A 17,324-nucleotide genomic window follows, 5' to 3' on the forward strand; every position below is an offset into this window, starting at 1 on the left:
GGGAGGGGGTTTTGGGGTAAGGAGTGGAGTGGGGGCAGGGCCTGGGGTTGAGCAGTGGAAAGTTGGCGCCTGTAGCTCCAGCCCCAGAGTGTCAGCACCTATACAAGGAGCCGCATATTAACTTCTGAAGGGCCGCATGCGGCTCCGGAGCCACCCCTAGTGTAGAATGTTCAGACATGATAACTAATAAGTTCATCGGCATTAAAACCTTAAGTGAAGTCATACCCAAAGAGTTTATAGTCTGGAGGCACAAGGCAGTAAAGCACAATACACAACAAGCCAAGTAGGGTGTTATTCCAGCCACAGAGCTTCCCTGAGTACATGGAATGCCCCATTGACAAGTGTTAATACTTGTACTTACCATGTCTATCGCTTTATGATTCCCAAGGCCATACAAACATTACCCGCTACAGCCATCCCAGGAGGCAGCAAAGTATCATCACCCTCATTTTATAGATAGGGAAACTGAGGCACAGCACGATTAAGTGACTTGCCCAAGGTCACCCAGTAAATCAGTGACAGAGCTGAATTAAATGTAGAGTTCTTGGCCCATAGGCCCAGTTCCACTCTCAATCCACCAGACCATATCACCTCATTAAGGCCTTCATCCCAGGCCAATTGAAGTCAGTGAGAATCATTCAATGGGCTTTGGATCAGATCCCCAATAGAGATGCTGCTTTAAGCATGAGGAGCAGTGGGAAAGGAGAAGTGAAGTTGGGACTGGGTAAAGGAACAGCAAGTCTAAGGAGGAGGAGAAGAGTTGATGTATAGATAGAAACAGGAGGGAATAGTTGCGCTGAGTCTTGAACATGAAGGAGAATGGAAGCCAGTAAGGGTATCTTAGGCTACATTTACACTTAAAACACGACCGCCACTGTAGCTTTTCAGCAACCGGAGGGGCTCACCAAAAGGTGGTAGCTAGTGCTGTCGACACAGGGACTTAGTTGGGCTTAAATCCAGCGCTCATGGATGTGGATTTTTCACACCCCGAGTGATGCAGCTGGGTCAGTCTAATTTTCTAATGTAGACGAGACCTGAGAAGGGGTGAAGAAAAAGCCTGTAGGAATGAGATGATCTGGGGAGGGGGATAAGAATCTTGGCAGCAGCATTTAGGATATACTGAAGGGGAGGGGGAGGAAGGGCACAAAGGAGGTGATGGTGCACAGCATCATTATATTGGGTCGTGTCTTACAATGCTTAGAAGACGACAGGGAATCAGGACTTCACAGGTTCTATTCCCTGCTGTGCCACTACATTGCTATGGAACTTCATGCAAGTCACTTTGCCTCCATCTGCACATTGATAAAATTAGCAGAACATCTCAGAGGAGTATGGCCTCAGGGATAGAGCACTGGGACTCAGGAGACCTGGGTTCTAGTCCCATATCTGTCACCTGGCTGACCCTGAGCAAATTACTTTACTTCCCTGTGCCTCAGTTTCCCCCTTTATAAAGCACTTGGAGATCTACTGATGAAAAGTGCTATAGAAGAGTTTGATATTATTTATGTACTTCACTGGGGTAAGGGGAGGCTTAATAAAGGCTTGTGAAGTGCTTTGAGATCCAAAGATGGAAGGAAGATGTTATTACTCAATTTGTTGTACAACTGCTTGTTCAGGTGCCCCAGCCCCACCCCTGAACATCACCTGGAGCAGCCACCAAGCTGTTAAATCATCTCCAAACTGGTGCGCAATTTGTGTAACTGCTTCCAACATGCTTCCAACAATCAGTTAATCTGGCCCACAAGTATATTGATTCACATTAGGAAGGATCACAATTTAAACCCAAGGACAGAATAGGGTTTGGTTTTCCTGTCAGAAGATTCATACTGATGCATTTCGCTATCCCTGTTGAAAGGATCGATGCACTGGAGTTGAACCTTGATACTTTCTTCATGGGTGTGTTTGTATTCCCCTCCCTCCACCTTTCATAGATTGTTTTCCTTCCTATAATGGCCGATTCCTCCTGGACCTATAACAAACAGGAGTGAATGCAGCAAGGCAGCCCACACAGGAGATTATCCCCCTTGCCTCCCATCCCTGTAGTACCTTCAGCACCTCACAAACATTAAAGGATTTTATTCTCACAGTGGGGAAGGATCACCCCATTCTTCAGATGGGGAGACAAGGCATTAAGTGACTTGAGCAAGGTCACACAGGGAAGTCTGTGGCAGAGCCAAGAATTGAGCCCAGGTGTCCCACTCCAGAGCCAAAAAGACCATACTTCCTTCCCACACAGTGATGCACACCCCTGGGGAGGGGAAGATGGTTACTGGGAGGGAGGGGGGTGCGAGGACCTGACTGGCTATGAATTATTTGTTGTTTCTTCAAAATACTGTTGATAAAGTAAGAATTCCTCTCCCTAGCAGAGTCCCCTGCTCCAGCTCCAGCCACTGCTACCTGCCTGGAGGAGCATGGCCTGCCCTGTGCAGAAGGGGTGGGGAGTCCATTCCAGCTCACCTGTCTTACCAGAGGCTGATGAGCCCCCATGGGAGGTAGAACCTCCCTGCCCACACAGGTTCTAGGACATGCATGCTGGGACAGCACTAAGGCCAGAAGAGGGCTGAGGCCTGTGAGCAATTCGGGGGCCCGCAGGGTGGCGGAAATAAGGAGAGGGGCGCAAACTGGCTGTCTAAGTCCTGCTGGGGCCAGCTGCCCGAAGCATATCCCAAGAGTAGAGGGGGACCTGGCCAGGATGGGCTTCCAGACCCAACGCATCCACGGAAATACTGTTTCTTAGAAAGAGGGAGGCTCACCTGGCATGTGAATCTCTGAAAGGGGTAGCATTTGGGGGACTGGCAACACAGCTAATCTTGCCTGATGCCCTTGGCATCCACCCACTGCTGCCAATGCATCTGGCCCATGTTTGATTCCTCTGTGTGAGCGGACAAGCTGCCCCTGCCCCCACACACATCTACCTGGGGCAGCTGCCTCACTTTGGCATTTACTGGCCATCAGCCTGCCAGTTTCTGTCCCTTTGGGGTTTGGGAATCAATGAAATAACTGACATGTCATGGGCTAGATTCAACCCTGGGGTAAACCTACTGCCGCCCCTGGAGTTACACCCAGTATGATCTGGCCCTGCATGATGGAGGAGTGTTTCAGAGGCCATGCTCAGAGTCAGCGTTGTGATTGTCTGATAGTTTTACAACATTCCCCTGGCAGGCAGGCTGCCTCCCAGGGCATCATCATTGTATTGACCCTCTAACTGCCTTCTGGACTTTGTCCAAAATCATCATCCGGCTCCATAAACAGAAGCCACGATACACTGCCAGTTGCAGGACTGCACGACTACAGAGCTCGCTAGCTCAGGAGGCTACAGGGATGCGGCCATCTCTCAGCAGCAACCAGCGTCTCAGTTATCATTGTCTAGTTGCTAAGCCAGTCACATGGACCCAGCTCCACACACAGAACTAGCCCTCAGACAACAGCCATTTTAACTGGCCTGCTAATCACTTGCAAGTTTCATTTCTGCAATCAGAGCGACTTTCCCTGACTGGGAGGCCAGGGAGAAACACAGCCCTTTGGCTGATTCAGGCCTGCCAGGTTCCTATTAGAGGGAACTAAGCCCAGAGAGGCATTTCCCGAGTCTCTCAAGACACACATACAAACCCAGGACCAGGCGTGACCCACCCCCCGAAGATGTTTGCTTTGAGTACAATGTCTCTCATTCTGCAGGAACGTCTGAAGTACAAAGCTACATAACCAGGCCTGTGCTCTATCCACTAGACCATGCTGCCTCCCAGCACTAAGAACAACAGATGAGGAAAGTGAAGCAAGTACAAAATGAAGTCCCCTCATTCAGGCCGCTGGCTCCAGCCCTCCATGTTGTGGTAAGGCCGTCAGGATAAGACACTAGCTGCATCCCCGTAGTCCAGCGGTCTCCAACCTTTTTTATGCCCAAGATCACTTTTTGAGTCTAAGGACAACCCAAGATCTACCCTGCTCCTTCCCCAAAGCCCTGCCCTGCTCACTCCATCCTGCCCTATCTCCGTCGTTCGCTCTCCCCCACCCTCACTCACTTTCACCGGGCTGGGACCGAGGGGTTCGCAGTGTGGGAGGGGGCTCTGGACTGAGCCTGGGGCAGGGCGTGAGGGGTACAAGCTCTAGGAGGGAGTTTGGGTGCAGGAGGGGGCTCTGGCAGAGTGTTGGGGGTGTAGGAGGGGGTGCAGAGTGTGGCTCTGGGAAGGGGGTCAGGGCTAGGGTGCAGGAAGGGGTTTGGAATGCTGGACTCTGGGAGGGGGCTCAGGGTGGGGCTTGGGATGCAGGAGGGGGCTCAGGGTGACGGCTCCAGGATGGGGCTCAGGGATGGGGGTTGGAGTGCTGCCTCCCACCATGCAGCACTTACCTCCGGTGGCTCCCGGAAGGGGCCAATGCGCCCCTGTGGCAGGGGGCCATGTGGCTCTGCACGCTGCTCCTCTGTAAGCACTGCCCCCGCAGCTCTCCCGGCCAATGGGAGCTGCAGGGACGGTGCTTGCAGAGAGGAGCCACATGCAGAGAGAGACCCCTGCTCCCCACCCTCGGGGCTGCACTGGCTGCTTCCAGGAATGGCACGGGGCCGGGGTAGGCAGGGAATCTGTCTTAGCAGTAGCCACACTGTGCCGCCCCGGAGATCGCGATCATCTGGGAAACCCTCTAGGATTGACCAGTTGATTGCGATCGACCAGTTGGTGACCACTGCCATAGTGCCGAGGAGTCCTCATCACAGACCAGTGAGTTTGTGATTACTTCAAACATGTAGTGCTGATCTGCAACTGTTTCATGGTTTTTAAATTGTAAAAACAAGCTACAGATTCCACCCCCACTGCGGGGGCAGGCTCCGTGCCTCTGCATATTTGGGTGGTGAGTCACAGGAGAATAGGAAAGGTGGTTCCTTTCCTATTTAGAAAAGGTTCAGGGCCGGGGTAGGCAGTATTTATTAAGTGGTTCGGGACCATTTAGAAAAGCTGGACGAGCGCAAGTCCATGGGGCCGGATGCGCTGCATCCAAGAGTGCTAAAGGAGTTGGTGGATGTGATTGCAGAGCCATTGGCCATTATCTTTCAAAACTCATGGCGATCGGGGGAGGTCCCAGACGACTGGAAAAAGGCTAATGTAGTGCCCATCTTTAAACAAGGGAAAGAGGAGAATCCTGGGAACTACAGGCCAGTCAGCCTCACCTCAGTCCCTGGAAAAATCATGGAGCAGGTCCTCAAGTAATCAATTCTGAAGCACTTAGAGGAGAGGAAAGTGATCAGAAACAGTCAGCATGGATTCACCAAGGCCAAGTCATGCCTGACTAATTGCCTTCTATGACGAGACAACTGGCTCTGTGGATGAGGGGAAAGCAGTGGACGTGTTGTTCCTTGACTTTAGCAAAGCTTTTGACACGGTCTCCCACAGTATTCTTGCCAGTAAGTTAAAGAAGTGTGGGCTGGATGAATGGACTATAAGGTGGATAGAAAGCTGGCTAGATTGTCAGGCTCAACGGGTAGTGATCAATGGTTCCATGTCTAGTTGGCAGCCGGTATCAAGTGGAGTACCCCAAGGGTCCTCAGGCCAGTTTTGTTCAATATCCTCATTAAAGATCTGGAGGATGGTGTGGATTGCACCCTCAGCAAGTTTGCAGATGACACTAAACTGGGAGGAGAGGTAGATATGCTGGAGGGTAGGGACAGGATACAGAGGGCCCTAGACAAATTAGAGGACTGGGCCAAAAGAAATCTGATGAGGTTCAACAAGGACAAATGCAGAGTCCTGCACTTAGGATGAAGAATCCCTTGCACTGCTACAGACTAGGGACCGAATGGCTAGGCAGCAGTTCTACAGAAAAGGACCTAGGGGTTACAGTGGACGAGAAGCTGGATATATGAGTCAGTGTGCTGTTGTTGCCAAGAAGGCCAATGGCATTTTGGGATGTATAAGTAGGGGCATTGCCAGCAGATCAAGGGACGTGATCGTTCCCCTCTATTCGACATTGGTGAGGCCTCATCTGGAGTACTGTGTCCAGTTTTGGGCCCCACACTACAAGAAGGATGTGGAAAAATTGCAAAACGTTCAACGGAGGGCAACAAAAATGATTAAGGGACTGGAACACATGACTTATGAGGAGAGGCTGAGGGAGCTGGGATTGTTTAGTCTGCAGAAGAGAAGAATGAGGGGGGATTTGATAGCTGCTTTCAACTACCTGAAAGGGGGTTCCAAAGAGGATGGATCTAGACTCTTCTCAGTGGTAGCAGACGACAGAACGAGGAGTAACGATCTCAAGTTGCAGTGGGGGAGGTTTAGATTGGATATTAGGAAAAACTTTTCACTAGGAGGCTGGTGAAACACTGGAATGCGTTACCTAGGGAGGTGGTGGAATCTCCTTCCTTAGAAGTTTTTAAGGTCAGGATTGACAAAGCCCTGGCTGGGATGATTTAGTTGGGGATTGATCCTGCTTTGAGCAGGGGGTTGGACTAGATGACCTCCTGAGGTCCCTTCCAACCCTGATATTCTATGATTCTATGTGGCCCCAAATCAGCAAGAGGCCAAAGGAGCTAAGCGCCGTTTGAGCTGCTGTCTGATGGATGGCCCATTAACCCTTCGCTCATCAGTCAGCCTGAAGGAGCTTACGCTTCTCATTGCTGCCCAGTTTGTAGAAACATAGCTGGGCTGACAGGGTGCTCCATCAAGGAAGAGACAGGCTCTGTGCTGCTGAATCAGGCCTCTTGAATGGAGCCAGATCTAACCCAACCTGCCTTCCCCTCCTGCTGGTCCAGTGCCTCACCTCAATCCTAAGAGGCAGGCAGCTTTGTCAGCAAGGGGCAGAGCTGAATCGGCACCGAGCCGTTCGTACTCAAGAGGCAGGCAGCAGCCAAGGCCAGATGGGTGGAAAGCCAGAGGTCCTCTCCCTCTTTCAACAGCCACTGCAGGGTCTATCTGGATAGTGGCGAGGTGGGGCCGGGCCTCGCATTCACTCTTCTCCCAACATGAGCTCCAAGGGTTACAGTGCCAAGAACCATTCTTAGAGTTACCAACATGTCTAGACATGGACAGACTCATGCTCCCCCTCTACTGCCTTCCCATGGACCAGCTCTATCGGAACGTTCTGTCTGAAGAGGTGATACAGAAGCAACAACAAAGAGACTTTTAGTGAGATGAATCTTTCTACAGGATCATTGGGTTAGCCGCTTCCCCCAGCCAGTGCCCCTTTCAATCATTGAATGAAACACCCTGTCACCTAACCAATCCCAGTGCTCTCCACCTAGTGCTGCTTCCCCAATGCCCACACACAGCAGGGTTGTGGGAGAGAGTTGCAATGAGAGGGTAGTAGGTGGAGAACAGGGATTGGGAGTATGGGCCATGCACAAAAAAAAAAAATACATGCCCCTGGTGAGCTTGGTAAGCAGCTTCCATTCAGTGCTCTGCTCTGCCTGGAGCACACACAGCGTTCGGGAGCAAAGCAGGATGGAACACGGATCAGATGCCCTGGGCAACATGCCAGCTGGGTGGGTGTGGGCTGCATGCCAGATGGATGGAGTCCCTCCCCTCCCCAAAAATAAAAGCAACTGAGAGATCGGGCATTTAAAATAGTGCTCCCTGATTAGTATTTCAGCGGCTGGAAACTAACGAATGTCAAATTCGAAGTGTCTGAAAGGCTGAAAGAAACAAGCCAGCATCCAGCTGCCCTGGTCTCGCGGCTTAGCCTTGCAGAGCTAATAAATTCAATGACCAGCTGACAGCTAGATTGTGTACCCCAGACTGTATTTGGAGCAGATTGCAAAGAACCAAAAAAATCAACAGGCAGCCCTGATTTAACTGACAAGGATTGGTAAATGGGGGATGGGGGGAAGGGGCATGACAAAAAACCAAAACCACCCCGCCTCCCTCATGCATACACTCAAACAAATCCAGAGAAGTTCTCCTCTCGATGATGTCCTGCCCTAACGACTAAGGTTCATTGGAGCTTGAAGACATATCAGGAGGGTCTTGAGAAGTGACTTCATTTGAAGCATCGTACATTAGATGGCTAAAGCCATGATTCGCTTAGCCTCATCTTCACAATCATCTATTCTCCTCCGCACAGAAAGCCCAGCGTGAAAGTACCTGCAAAATGTAGTTCTTCCAGAGAAGCAACCCAAACTGCCTTAACACGACCATTCTTCAATCGAAAGGGGAGAGTCACCTCTTTCCTGGACTCTAGAAGAAAAGAGCAGTCAGCAGTGAGTGAAATGTACAAAAGAAACCCAGGATCATCTATCATGGAGATGGCCATTTGGAAGAGCCCACACATGGGTTTCTTTTGCTGATTCTGTTTGATCTGCCCATATCTAGTTCTTAGGATGACCCCATCTTGCCCCTTCTCCTATCTGTTGTAGGATCTGTACAGCACAAGTAACAGCAGGGCAAACTTCCCCCACTCTACCCTGCCATTGTGCTTCAAAGCTGGCCCAAAGGAACTACCTCTTGGAAAGAGGGAGGGAGGAGCTCATGCTTTATAGCCCATTTGATTTTTGGCCACAAGTGAGATTCCCAGTAAGGTGCTCAGTTATGGTGGGCTTCTCAGGCAAAAACGACTTATCTACCAGGAACTCACCTGGGGCCACCAGCTCATTTCACATCACACAGCTCCCTGAACAGCCAGCACATGGGAACGGCTTTGGGTCTAGCCTGGTTTCTTTTAGCAATGGATCCAACTCTTCAGGGAATGGGGAAGTCTTATTTTTACAGCCTGGATTTTCAAATGTGTTTAAGTGAATTATGCACACAAGTCCCATTGGACTTTCACTGCAGGATCTTGGGTGCCCAAGTCACTTAGGTGACTTTGAAAACTCCCACTCATAAGCGTGCAAAGCCCTTTCCAGGGGCAAAGCTACATCAGATAGGTTGATAAATTACTAGGTCCTTGCCTCAAAGAGCTTACAGTCTCCAGCCGCCATACCAGAGACAGCATTACCACCACCAGGAGCAGACGAGAGACACATTCTGAGGTTAGCCCCACTAGACCTCCCAGAGCAGAAGGCTTGGAAAACTTGGACCCGAGGGGCGGATCTGTTCCATGTGTAGAGGAGATATGTCTGAAGAGGGCAAAAGACTGTTAGGAGAAGCCTGAATGCAGGCTAAGGTAGAATTATCAGTAACAACGTAGGAAAGGCAGGAGCATTCAATAAGGAGAGGGATGGGGCATAAGAAGAAATGAGGCCAGCTACAGAGCTGGGTGCTTTAAAGGTCAGTATTTGTGCAGTGCTTTGAACGCTTACAGCTCTCGGTAAGTTATATATTACAGCGGTCTCACCAGCAGCAACTGCCACACAATAGGTAACAATTTTTATTCTAACCTTCTGTTTCCACATGTACAGGTAGCTTTCCAAAGCAGTCAGCTTTTGGGCTGACATTTTCCAGGCTTGGTCTCATACAAGTTCACCTGAGGCAAAATTTGAGAAAAACTCGTTTGGCTGCAGAACAGGACGACGAGCTCACACACTCCTTCCTCCCACTGTAAAAAGCAGCTCTCTTTCCCCCACCTTAGGGCTTAGTTCAAAACAGCTGAAATTGTTCCCATCATTGCACCCACACAGAGCCCCAGTGAAGTTAACTGGATTCTACCTGTGCAAGATCAGGGCTCTGGTGTCTCAATAGGTCTTAATGAGCAGCATATGCTTGGCAAAGTTTGGGGAGGGGGGGTGTCAAGGTTCCTTCCCCACTCTGAACTCTAGGGTACAGATGTAGGGACCTGCATGAAAGACCCCCTAAGCTTATTCTTACCAGCTTAGGTTAAGACGCTGCCACCACCAAAGTGTTACACAAAGAACAGGGGAAGTGCCCACTTGGAAACGTCTCCCCCCCAGAATATCCCCCCAAGCTCTAGACCCCCTTTCCTGGGAAAGGCTTGACAAGAATCCTCACCAATTTCTACAGGTGAACACAGACCCAAACCCTTGGATCTTAAGAACAATGAAAAAGCAATCAGGTTCTCAAAAGAAAAGAAAAAGTAAAAGAATCACCTCTGTAAAATCAGGATGGTAAATACCTTACAGGGTAATCAGATTCAAAACATAGAGAATCCCTCTAGGCAAAACCTTAAGTTACAAAAAGACACAAAAACAGGAATATACATTCCATTCAGCACAGCCTATTTTATCAGCCATTTAAACAAAACAGAAGCTAATGCATATCTAACTAGATTGCTTACTAACTCTTTACAGGAGTTCTGACCTGCATTCCTGCTCCGGTCCCGGCAAAAGCATCACACAGACCGAGAGAGCCCTTTGTCGTCCCCACCCTCCAACTCTGAAAGTATCTTGTCTCCTCATTGATCATTTTGGTCAGGTGCCAGCGAGGTTGTCTTAGCTTGTTAACCCTTTACAGGTGAAAGGATTTTTCCTCTGGCCAGGAGGGATTTAAAGGTGTTTACCCTTCCCTTTATATTTATGACAGGGGGCATGAAGGCATGTTCTGTGCATGCACGTGTGTGGTGGGGAGAATGGTTCTGAACAGTCATGAATGTTTGAAAATGCAGCACTGAGTGTACATATGTACAGCAAAAAGTTGTGCTAAGCTGTTGGCCACCTACAGAGCCAGCTCACTTGCTAATGGAGACAATGGCAGTGCATTTGTTGGTGTCTTTAGTCAGAGCAGAATCAGGCTCACACAGGCAGACACAATATACAACCCTGACCCCACAGTCGGATCCAAGTGGGCAGAGCCTCATGGAGCCCTAGTAACTTCACCTAAACAGGGAAAACTGATTAGAAAGGAAAAACCTGACCTGACAGAGAACTGTCCAAGGCTGAGAGTAAACAACCAGAAAAAAGTAGGGAAATCCTTTTCCTTCCCTACTCTGTTTTATTTACAAAGACTAGAACAGTAGGAAAAACATGCAGTGTTCACTCTGCCGCGCTCCACAAACAAACAAATATGTGTAGCATAATGTTAAGTAGAGCCCTGCAAATCTGTGGATAACCTCATGGCTGTCCATGTTTGTAGATCGCGGATGGGTGCAGCTACACATTTTATATCTCGAGCCCTGCAAATCTGCAGGTATCTGCTTTATACCCACAGACCATGTTTGCGGATTGCAGAGCAGATGCAGATACAATGTGTATCTGCACAGGGCTCTAATGTTAAGTTTTGATGACCCTGATTTTTAGATTAGCCTGAACTGGACCTCCCCCATGGGACACAATTTGCATAAGCTAATCATTAGAGAAGAGATACTGGGAATTATAAAACTAACAAAGGCATCTGTTGTAAACTCTAGTGGCCTGTTTGTAGCATTAAGCAACTCCTGCTTTGGCTGAAGTCAGAAGAGCTACAGAAAAGAATCCTGGCCATTGCTGTTAACAACAACAAATAACCATAAAGAAAGAGTCCAAAGGGAAGTCAAACCAGAGTACACTTTAGATCATAAGACATCTCAGCACGCAATTAGCAGGTGCTATTAGAGACTTAGACATCCGAGTGGCCTAAATTACACTTAATATCGTAATTGAATGCACAAAAAGGGAGGTCACCATTTAAAAGTCTGGCCCTATAACTCCAAAACAAGGTATAATTGTGTATCATTACACACTGTGCTGAATACACCCTATACCACACTGCAAATCCTAGGAATGCTGAGCATATCCTTACAGGCTAAGCATTGAAAAAACAAACAACATTAGAGGAAAGATTACCTTTGGTAAGGCAGCGAAACATACCAGGCGAGTGACCCTGTGAGAGAGAATTAAAAATGCAACAAAAGCCTTAGAGAGACAGCATCATCTTAAAAGCCGTACTTCTGTTCATGTGTTTTAACCACCATTGTTTCAGGCAAACCTTATTCCGAGAACTGAAATACCGAGAACTGAAATAAATGGGGGGGGGGGGAGAAGAGGAGGGGGAAGTCTTTATGTTGTGTATTCAGCAATGTGTCTCTAGCCAGTTTTAACCACGTCCCCTGTTCCTAGGAGTCTTTCACACGTCGAAGGTATTTTTTATGGCATGGGAACGAGAGCTTGGCACAACCTCCGAAAATTGGAAGACATGAAGTGACTTTTTACCCACTATGTTGAAACTGATCCGATCCCAAGTTGGGGTCCCTTTAACTTCTGGAATTTCCAGGCTTCCGAGTATTTGGTTTTGCAACCTCAGCACTGCATTAACAATATGTCATCTTATTTCACTATTACAGGTGAGGACAAGAACAATGGTGGGGAGCTATGTAGAGACCTGAAGGGAGGTGTGTGGGAGAAAGATCAGTATTTGGATTGCATCTCTGACCTTCAACTCGTCTTGAAAGATTCTCTCTCTCTACTTTTCATTCCAATCACTTCTCCATTATTTTGGCCACTGCACTAAGAAACTTCCTCATGGGAAAAGAAAATCTCCACCCCAGAGAGAGATGAGCTGTGATTTTACCCTCTTGTATTGCCGATTGATATTGCTCCTCTGGGGTAGGAAAAATTTCCCCGTACAGGCAGGTTTTTCTACACTTTTTGTACTTGGAGCTGAAACATCAGAGTTTTCTAAAAGCTTCAGGGCAAACAATGGACTTTTCCATCTCCCACTCCCAGGGCCCAAGCACCAGGTGCTGGCACACTGCACGCTAAGGACTTGATTGGTGTTTACCCAAAAAAATGTCAAGGCCTCTTGCGCAAACATGGCTTAAGTATGCTACAAACAGTAGGAGTCCCAGGAGCTTTGATGTCTGGCTATTCAGCCTAACGCTAGGTCAGCAGCTGGCATAGCCCTTGCCACCGGCTTATGAACAAGGCTGCCTTTGTCCCTGGCTCCCTTAGAGGAGATGGGAGTAGTGAAGGAAGCAAGTGGAAGCAAATCATGGGTAAGATCTGGGAGACACATCTGCCTCAATGTTCTGGGATGGAACAAGGGCAGCTGCTTCCTTCCCATCCACCCCTGTAATTCCCCTGAAGCCAGGAGGGAGGTTCAATGTAGCTACAGTCATGGCTCTCAGATGCCCAGGTCACTAGTACATCATGGCTCCAGAGGCTTGGGCTGCTGAATAGGAATGCTCGATTTGCCACAGGCCCCCGATGTTCCTTCCACAGCAGCAGACAGTACCTGATGCTTCAGAAGAAGACAAGAAGCTACTGTAACACCCCCAGCTAAGCATGAAATGCAATTCATGGATACTGGGGGAGAACACAGGGGGATGCGTCCTTTCTGACCCCTTCTGGCAGTCATTTCATGCTTAGAAACACAAGATTTAATCACCCTTCTCTTAGCAAGCCCAACCGGTGGTAATAAGTTTTAAAGACTTAAAGTTGAGACAGACTGTACCCCTGTATTCACCCCTCACATACCACTGTAATGATCTTTGTACAAAGTATGCCTTGGTAGGTATCACTTGAAAACTCAATTTTCTGAACATTACTGTCCTGGTAAAAACACGTGTAGCAACATTGCATGTTGAGTTCTAAGATTCCTCAGTCTGGAGTTACTAACACATATTCCAAACCTGAGGAGTGGCCAAGCCAGTTCTTCCACGTCAAAGGGCAAGCTGCTGCACCTCAGCCAGAGGTACATAAGGTCCCTGGACCATCACCTGCTAAGTGACCTTTCTTTAGCAGGAAAAGGGGACGTGGACGACAAATCTACATTTTAGCAAAGAAACATCCTGGGGTTCTCGTTCACACAGATCTTCTGTCTCCTGATCCCCGGCTAGAGATGCTGCCCAAAGGCGGGAAAGGACTATAAAAAGAAAGGGGAAACACCCCAAAACACTCCTCCTCGCTCTCCCATCGATTCACTGCACCAGAAGGAACAAACGAAGCAGCCATTACACAGAAGAAGGGGTCCTGGCCTACAAAGTTGGGCTAGTAATAGTGTTGAGAACACGTGGCAAGAGAATCTTTGCTTAGAATCTAACAGTTTGTTAAGTGAAGCACTAGCTGCGTTATCCTTTATTTTTCTTGTACTTCATTACTTGTACTCACTCAAAATCTCTCGTTGTAGTTAATAAACTCATTTTATTGTTTTATCTAGACCAGTGTATTTGAACTGAAGTATTTGGGACACTACTTGGGAGAACTGGATTTGTGCACACCATTTCTATTAATAAAATGATGGACTTACATGAGCTTGTATTGCCCAGGAGATGGCTGGGCAGTAGAAAACATACAATTCTGGGGAACTATCTGGGGGCTGGGTGTGTGCTGGGGTCACGCTGCAGTATAATCCAAGGTGGTAAACGTCTGGGTGTGATTGACAGGTTGCAAGTGCACACGGACATAGCTGGGAGTGACTTACACACTAGTGGTGGATTGCAAGCAGTCCAGGAATGGAGGCAACAACAACAAAGCAGCATAAAGAGCCCCCAGGTTAGAAGGCAGGGATGACCTGGCTCCTCACTAGTCTAGACTGTACCCTAGGTATGTCACAGGGACTCTTTTTAAAATCCTGCCACAGCGGTTGTGCCCCTGCCCTCCTGCAGCTGGTACTCCGCAGGCTGCGTGCACGCTGCACAAAGTCGTTTCCTTTGATTGATTCCAGTGAGACTGCTCGGCTGCCGCAGACTGACACAAATAACAATTACTTTCCTCATCTCACAAGACAGAATTTCCTCATCAAAAAGAGATGGGTTTCCAGAGATGAAACCATCATATCACCATGCCTAGCCTCAAATCTCCATGGAGAGCTCAAGGCATCAAAGAGAAACAAACAAATCAATGAGAGATTTCAGGTTAATGAATCACCTTGTCTGATCTATCCTGCAAGACAGCGCATGCTACAAGGCAGGTCCTATCACTACACTATTTGTTGCTGGAATAATTGCATTATAGGGATTATCCCAAGATCTGGCAGAGAGTCAGGTCAATACAGATCCATAGAAATCACACGTATAGATACGCATCTGCGTACATCCCACTCAGTGTCAGCTTCCCATGCACAAACCGGCCTCTAACATGCATGACTGACCCGCAACACATAATCAGATGAAGTGCTGTACCCGTCTGGGAAGGATCCTGTTACCCAGAACCAGGCACAAGGTTGAGCACCCTCTAGGCAAACAGAAGTGTTGGGTTTCCTGACATTGAAGATGTGGATGTCACATTTACTAAACTACAGCAAGCACGGTGCCTTGGTTTTGGTGCCTTGACTCCTCACGGTGGCCCAGCAATGAAGAATTGGCCGATTCTGGCAACGTACAAACTGAGAATCAGCAGTGCTTTCTCTGGGACAGAACAGGAGAGGCTGCGCCCTCACCTAAAGTGGCTGCCTCTAAACTGACATTTAGACACCATTAAATGGGAAGCAAATAACAGCGCACAAGTCTTATACGTTCACCAGCCACCTGCCTGGTGGAAATACCACTCTAACTTGCAACACTGCTGTGGCAGAAGCCCCACCCACATACGAGGGCGATGAAGAATGCTCCAGGATCTGATGAAGTGAGTGGCCCAAGAGTAGAAACACTCTAGTTCCAACAAGTTATTCGATACCAGCGTAAAAGGAATTGGGAACATGGTCTCAGGGAGCACCCAGCAGCAGCACCGGGCAGGCTACTCTGCATGATCAGATCTAGACTGCAAACTTAATGGACATCACCCATCTAGAACTGAACTTGAAGTCAGTTGCACAGCCTCAGCATCTGATTTGTGGGGGCATTTTAAAGTGAAGACAAAGCTCAACACATCAGATTAAATGAGGTTTGGAAATGCTAAACCAAGAGGATAAAAACTGAGAAATCTTGGCCCAGTAGTTCAGAGTAGAACAAGAAGAGTGCAGAGAAAGGCCCTTAGTTGCAGAAGCTATAATATTTCATTTCAATTTGCCCAAGGGACTGGGATATAGCGTGCAAATTGGACAGCTGCATTTTTGGGACATACATCAAATTTGAAATCTAAAGCTGCCCTGGGCCAAGTGATCAGAAGATTTTTGTTTCCCACCCTCAACTGTGCAGACAAATTTTAATTTAGAGTTTAAAACAAAAGAGCAACAGAGAAGACTGTAGGAAGAGAGAGACACTCCTGGCAGGAGCTCCTCTCCCTGTCCTGACAGTTCTCCTGGCCCATACTTTCTGCTCCAATCAGGATGCTCAGACTGTTGAAGATACTGTGGTGTTAGTTTCTAAGGAAACCAACGAGCAACTGTTGAGTAAAACCAAGATCACATGAAGCCAGAAGACTATAATTTATGCCAGTCAAAACCCACCAAGCCCTCAATAAGTGTAAAAAGAGAAGTACGGAATTCCCCACCCTATGAGAGCTAGAGAAGTCTCACTGTAACACTGATGTCGGACTTCTCTGACCCACTGGAGACAGAAGAAAGTGGAAGTTAGGAGTCAAACCAAATAGTCAGCATATGGCTGAGACCATACAAGATTTTTCAGGGTCTGTAGCCCAGAGAGAGCAACCTGACAACATGGACATATGGCTGCAAAGGGAAACTCCTTCCAGAAGCCGTCTAAAACAGCCCAAGACAATCTGAAGAGGGAATGCACTGGATCTGGCTTTCCAGCCCTGCATACATCAGTACGTGTTGGAGTTCTATTGAAACCGTGACACCTGTTGCTTTAATTAACTAAAGAAAGTTTGATCAGCTGAACATCAGCTCCTGGGAGACTCTCAATCAGCATCTTCTTCCCCAACAGCAGAGCCAGGAGCATCTTCCTTGCAAAGCAACCATAAGTGACCTAGCAACATTCAGGCACAAGAGTAACGCTGCAGGAGGACACCATAGAATTTGCATGTGAACACACTTGCTTTGCAGCTTCAGTGCACTATGGGTCAAGTTACTGGCCAGGAACACTGTTCGCCCTGACCTTAGCACTAAGCTCTGGAAGATGAGACTGATTTCCTAAATAAAAAAGCCAGAGGAAGAGAAAACATTACTGCTTCAGCAAGGAGAGCTGGGCAATAACATTCTCTCACAGAGATGCTCTCAATGCACAGTGTAGATACCCCAGTCTTTCGGGTGAGAAAATCTAAGTCCATGGGGCCAAATCCATCCTCAACGTAACTCCACCAAGTTCAGGGGAATAGAGATGAAATTGAGACACATTCTCCAACACCCGAACTACCAGAGCTGAGCCTCTGGTACCCAAACGTGTGTAGATATTTCTTGAGGAACCAGTAATGTCAACACTCAAACACCAAGACAGAAGGTCTATCACAGAAGCTGCATCTGCACCGTCCATTTTCTTCGCATTTCCCACCGTTTCACTAGCGCAAGCAATATTGGGAAAGGTAGCCTGGATTGACCCCAGGTTATTAGCGGCCATGTTGTCTAATCCAGTTCAGAGGAGATCTAGATCAGTGGTTCTCAACCAGGGGTCCGGGGCCCTGCAGGTTTCAGGAAGTCCGCCAAGCATGGCTGGCATCAGACTCGCTAGGGCCCAGGGCAGAAAGCCAAAGCCCCCTGCAT

General features: G+C 48.3%; 1 protein-coding gene across 3 annotated transcripts in view; it reads right to left on the reverse strand.

The window, feature by feature from the left end:
- The window catches only part of ABCA3 (ATP binding cassette subfamily A member 3), an 87,892-nt gene that overhangs the window by 62,143 nt on the left and 8,425 nt on the right, over positions 1 to 17,324 (reverse strand). For 2 of the 3 annotated variants that reach the window (XM_073362876.1, XM_073362874.1), the window contains exon 2: positions 8,064 to 8,156. In XM_073362876.1, the coding sequence (XP_073218977.1) occupies positions 8,064 to 8,117 (54 nt within the window). In that variant the 5' untranslated portion in view covers positions 8,118 to 8,156. Of the gene's footprint in view, positions 1 to 8,063; positions 8,157 to 9,295; positions 9,382 to 17,324 lie in introns of those variants that run through there. The other variant, XM_073362875.1, reaches the window with a different exon arrangement.

Source organism: Lepidochelys kempii, chromosome 10 (genome assembly GCF_965140265.1).
Source record: "Lepidochelys kempii isolate rLepKem1 chromosome 10, rLepKem1.hap2, whole genome shotgun sequence".
NCBI lineage: Eukaryota > Metazoa > Chordata > Testudines > Cheloniidae > Lepidochelys > Lepidochelys kempii.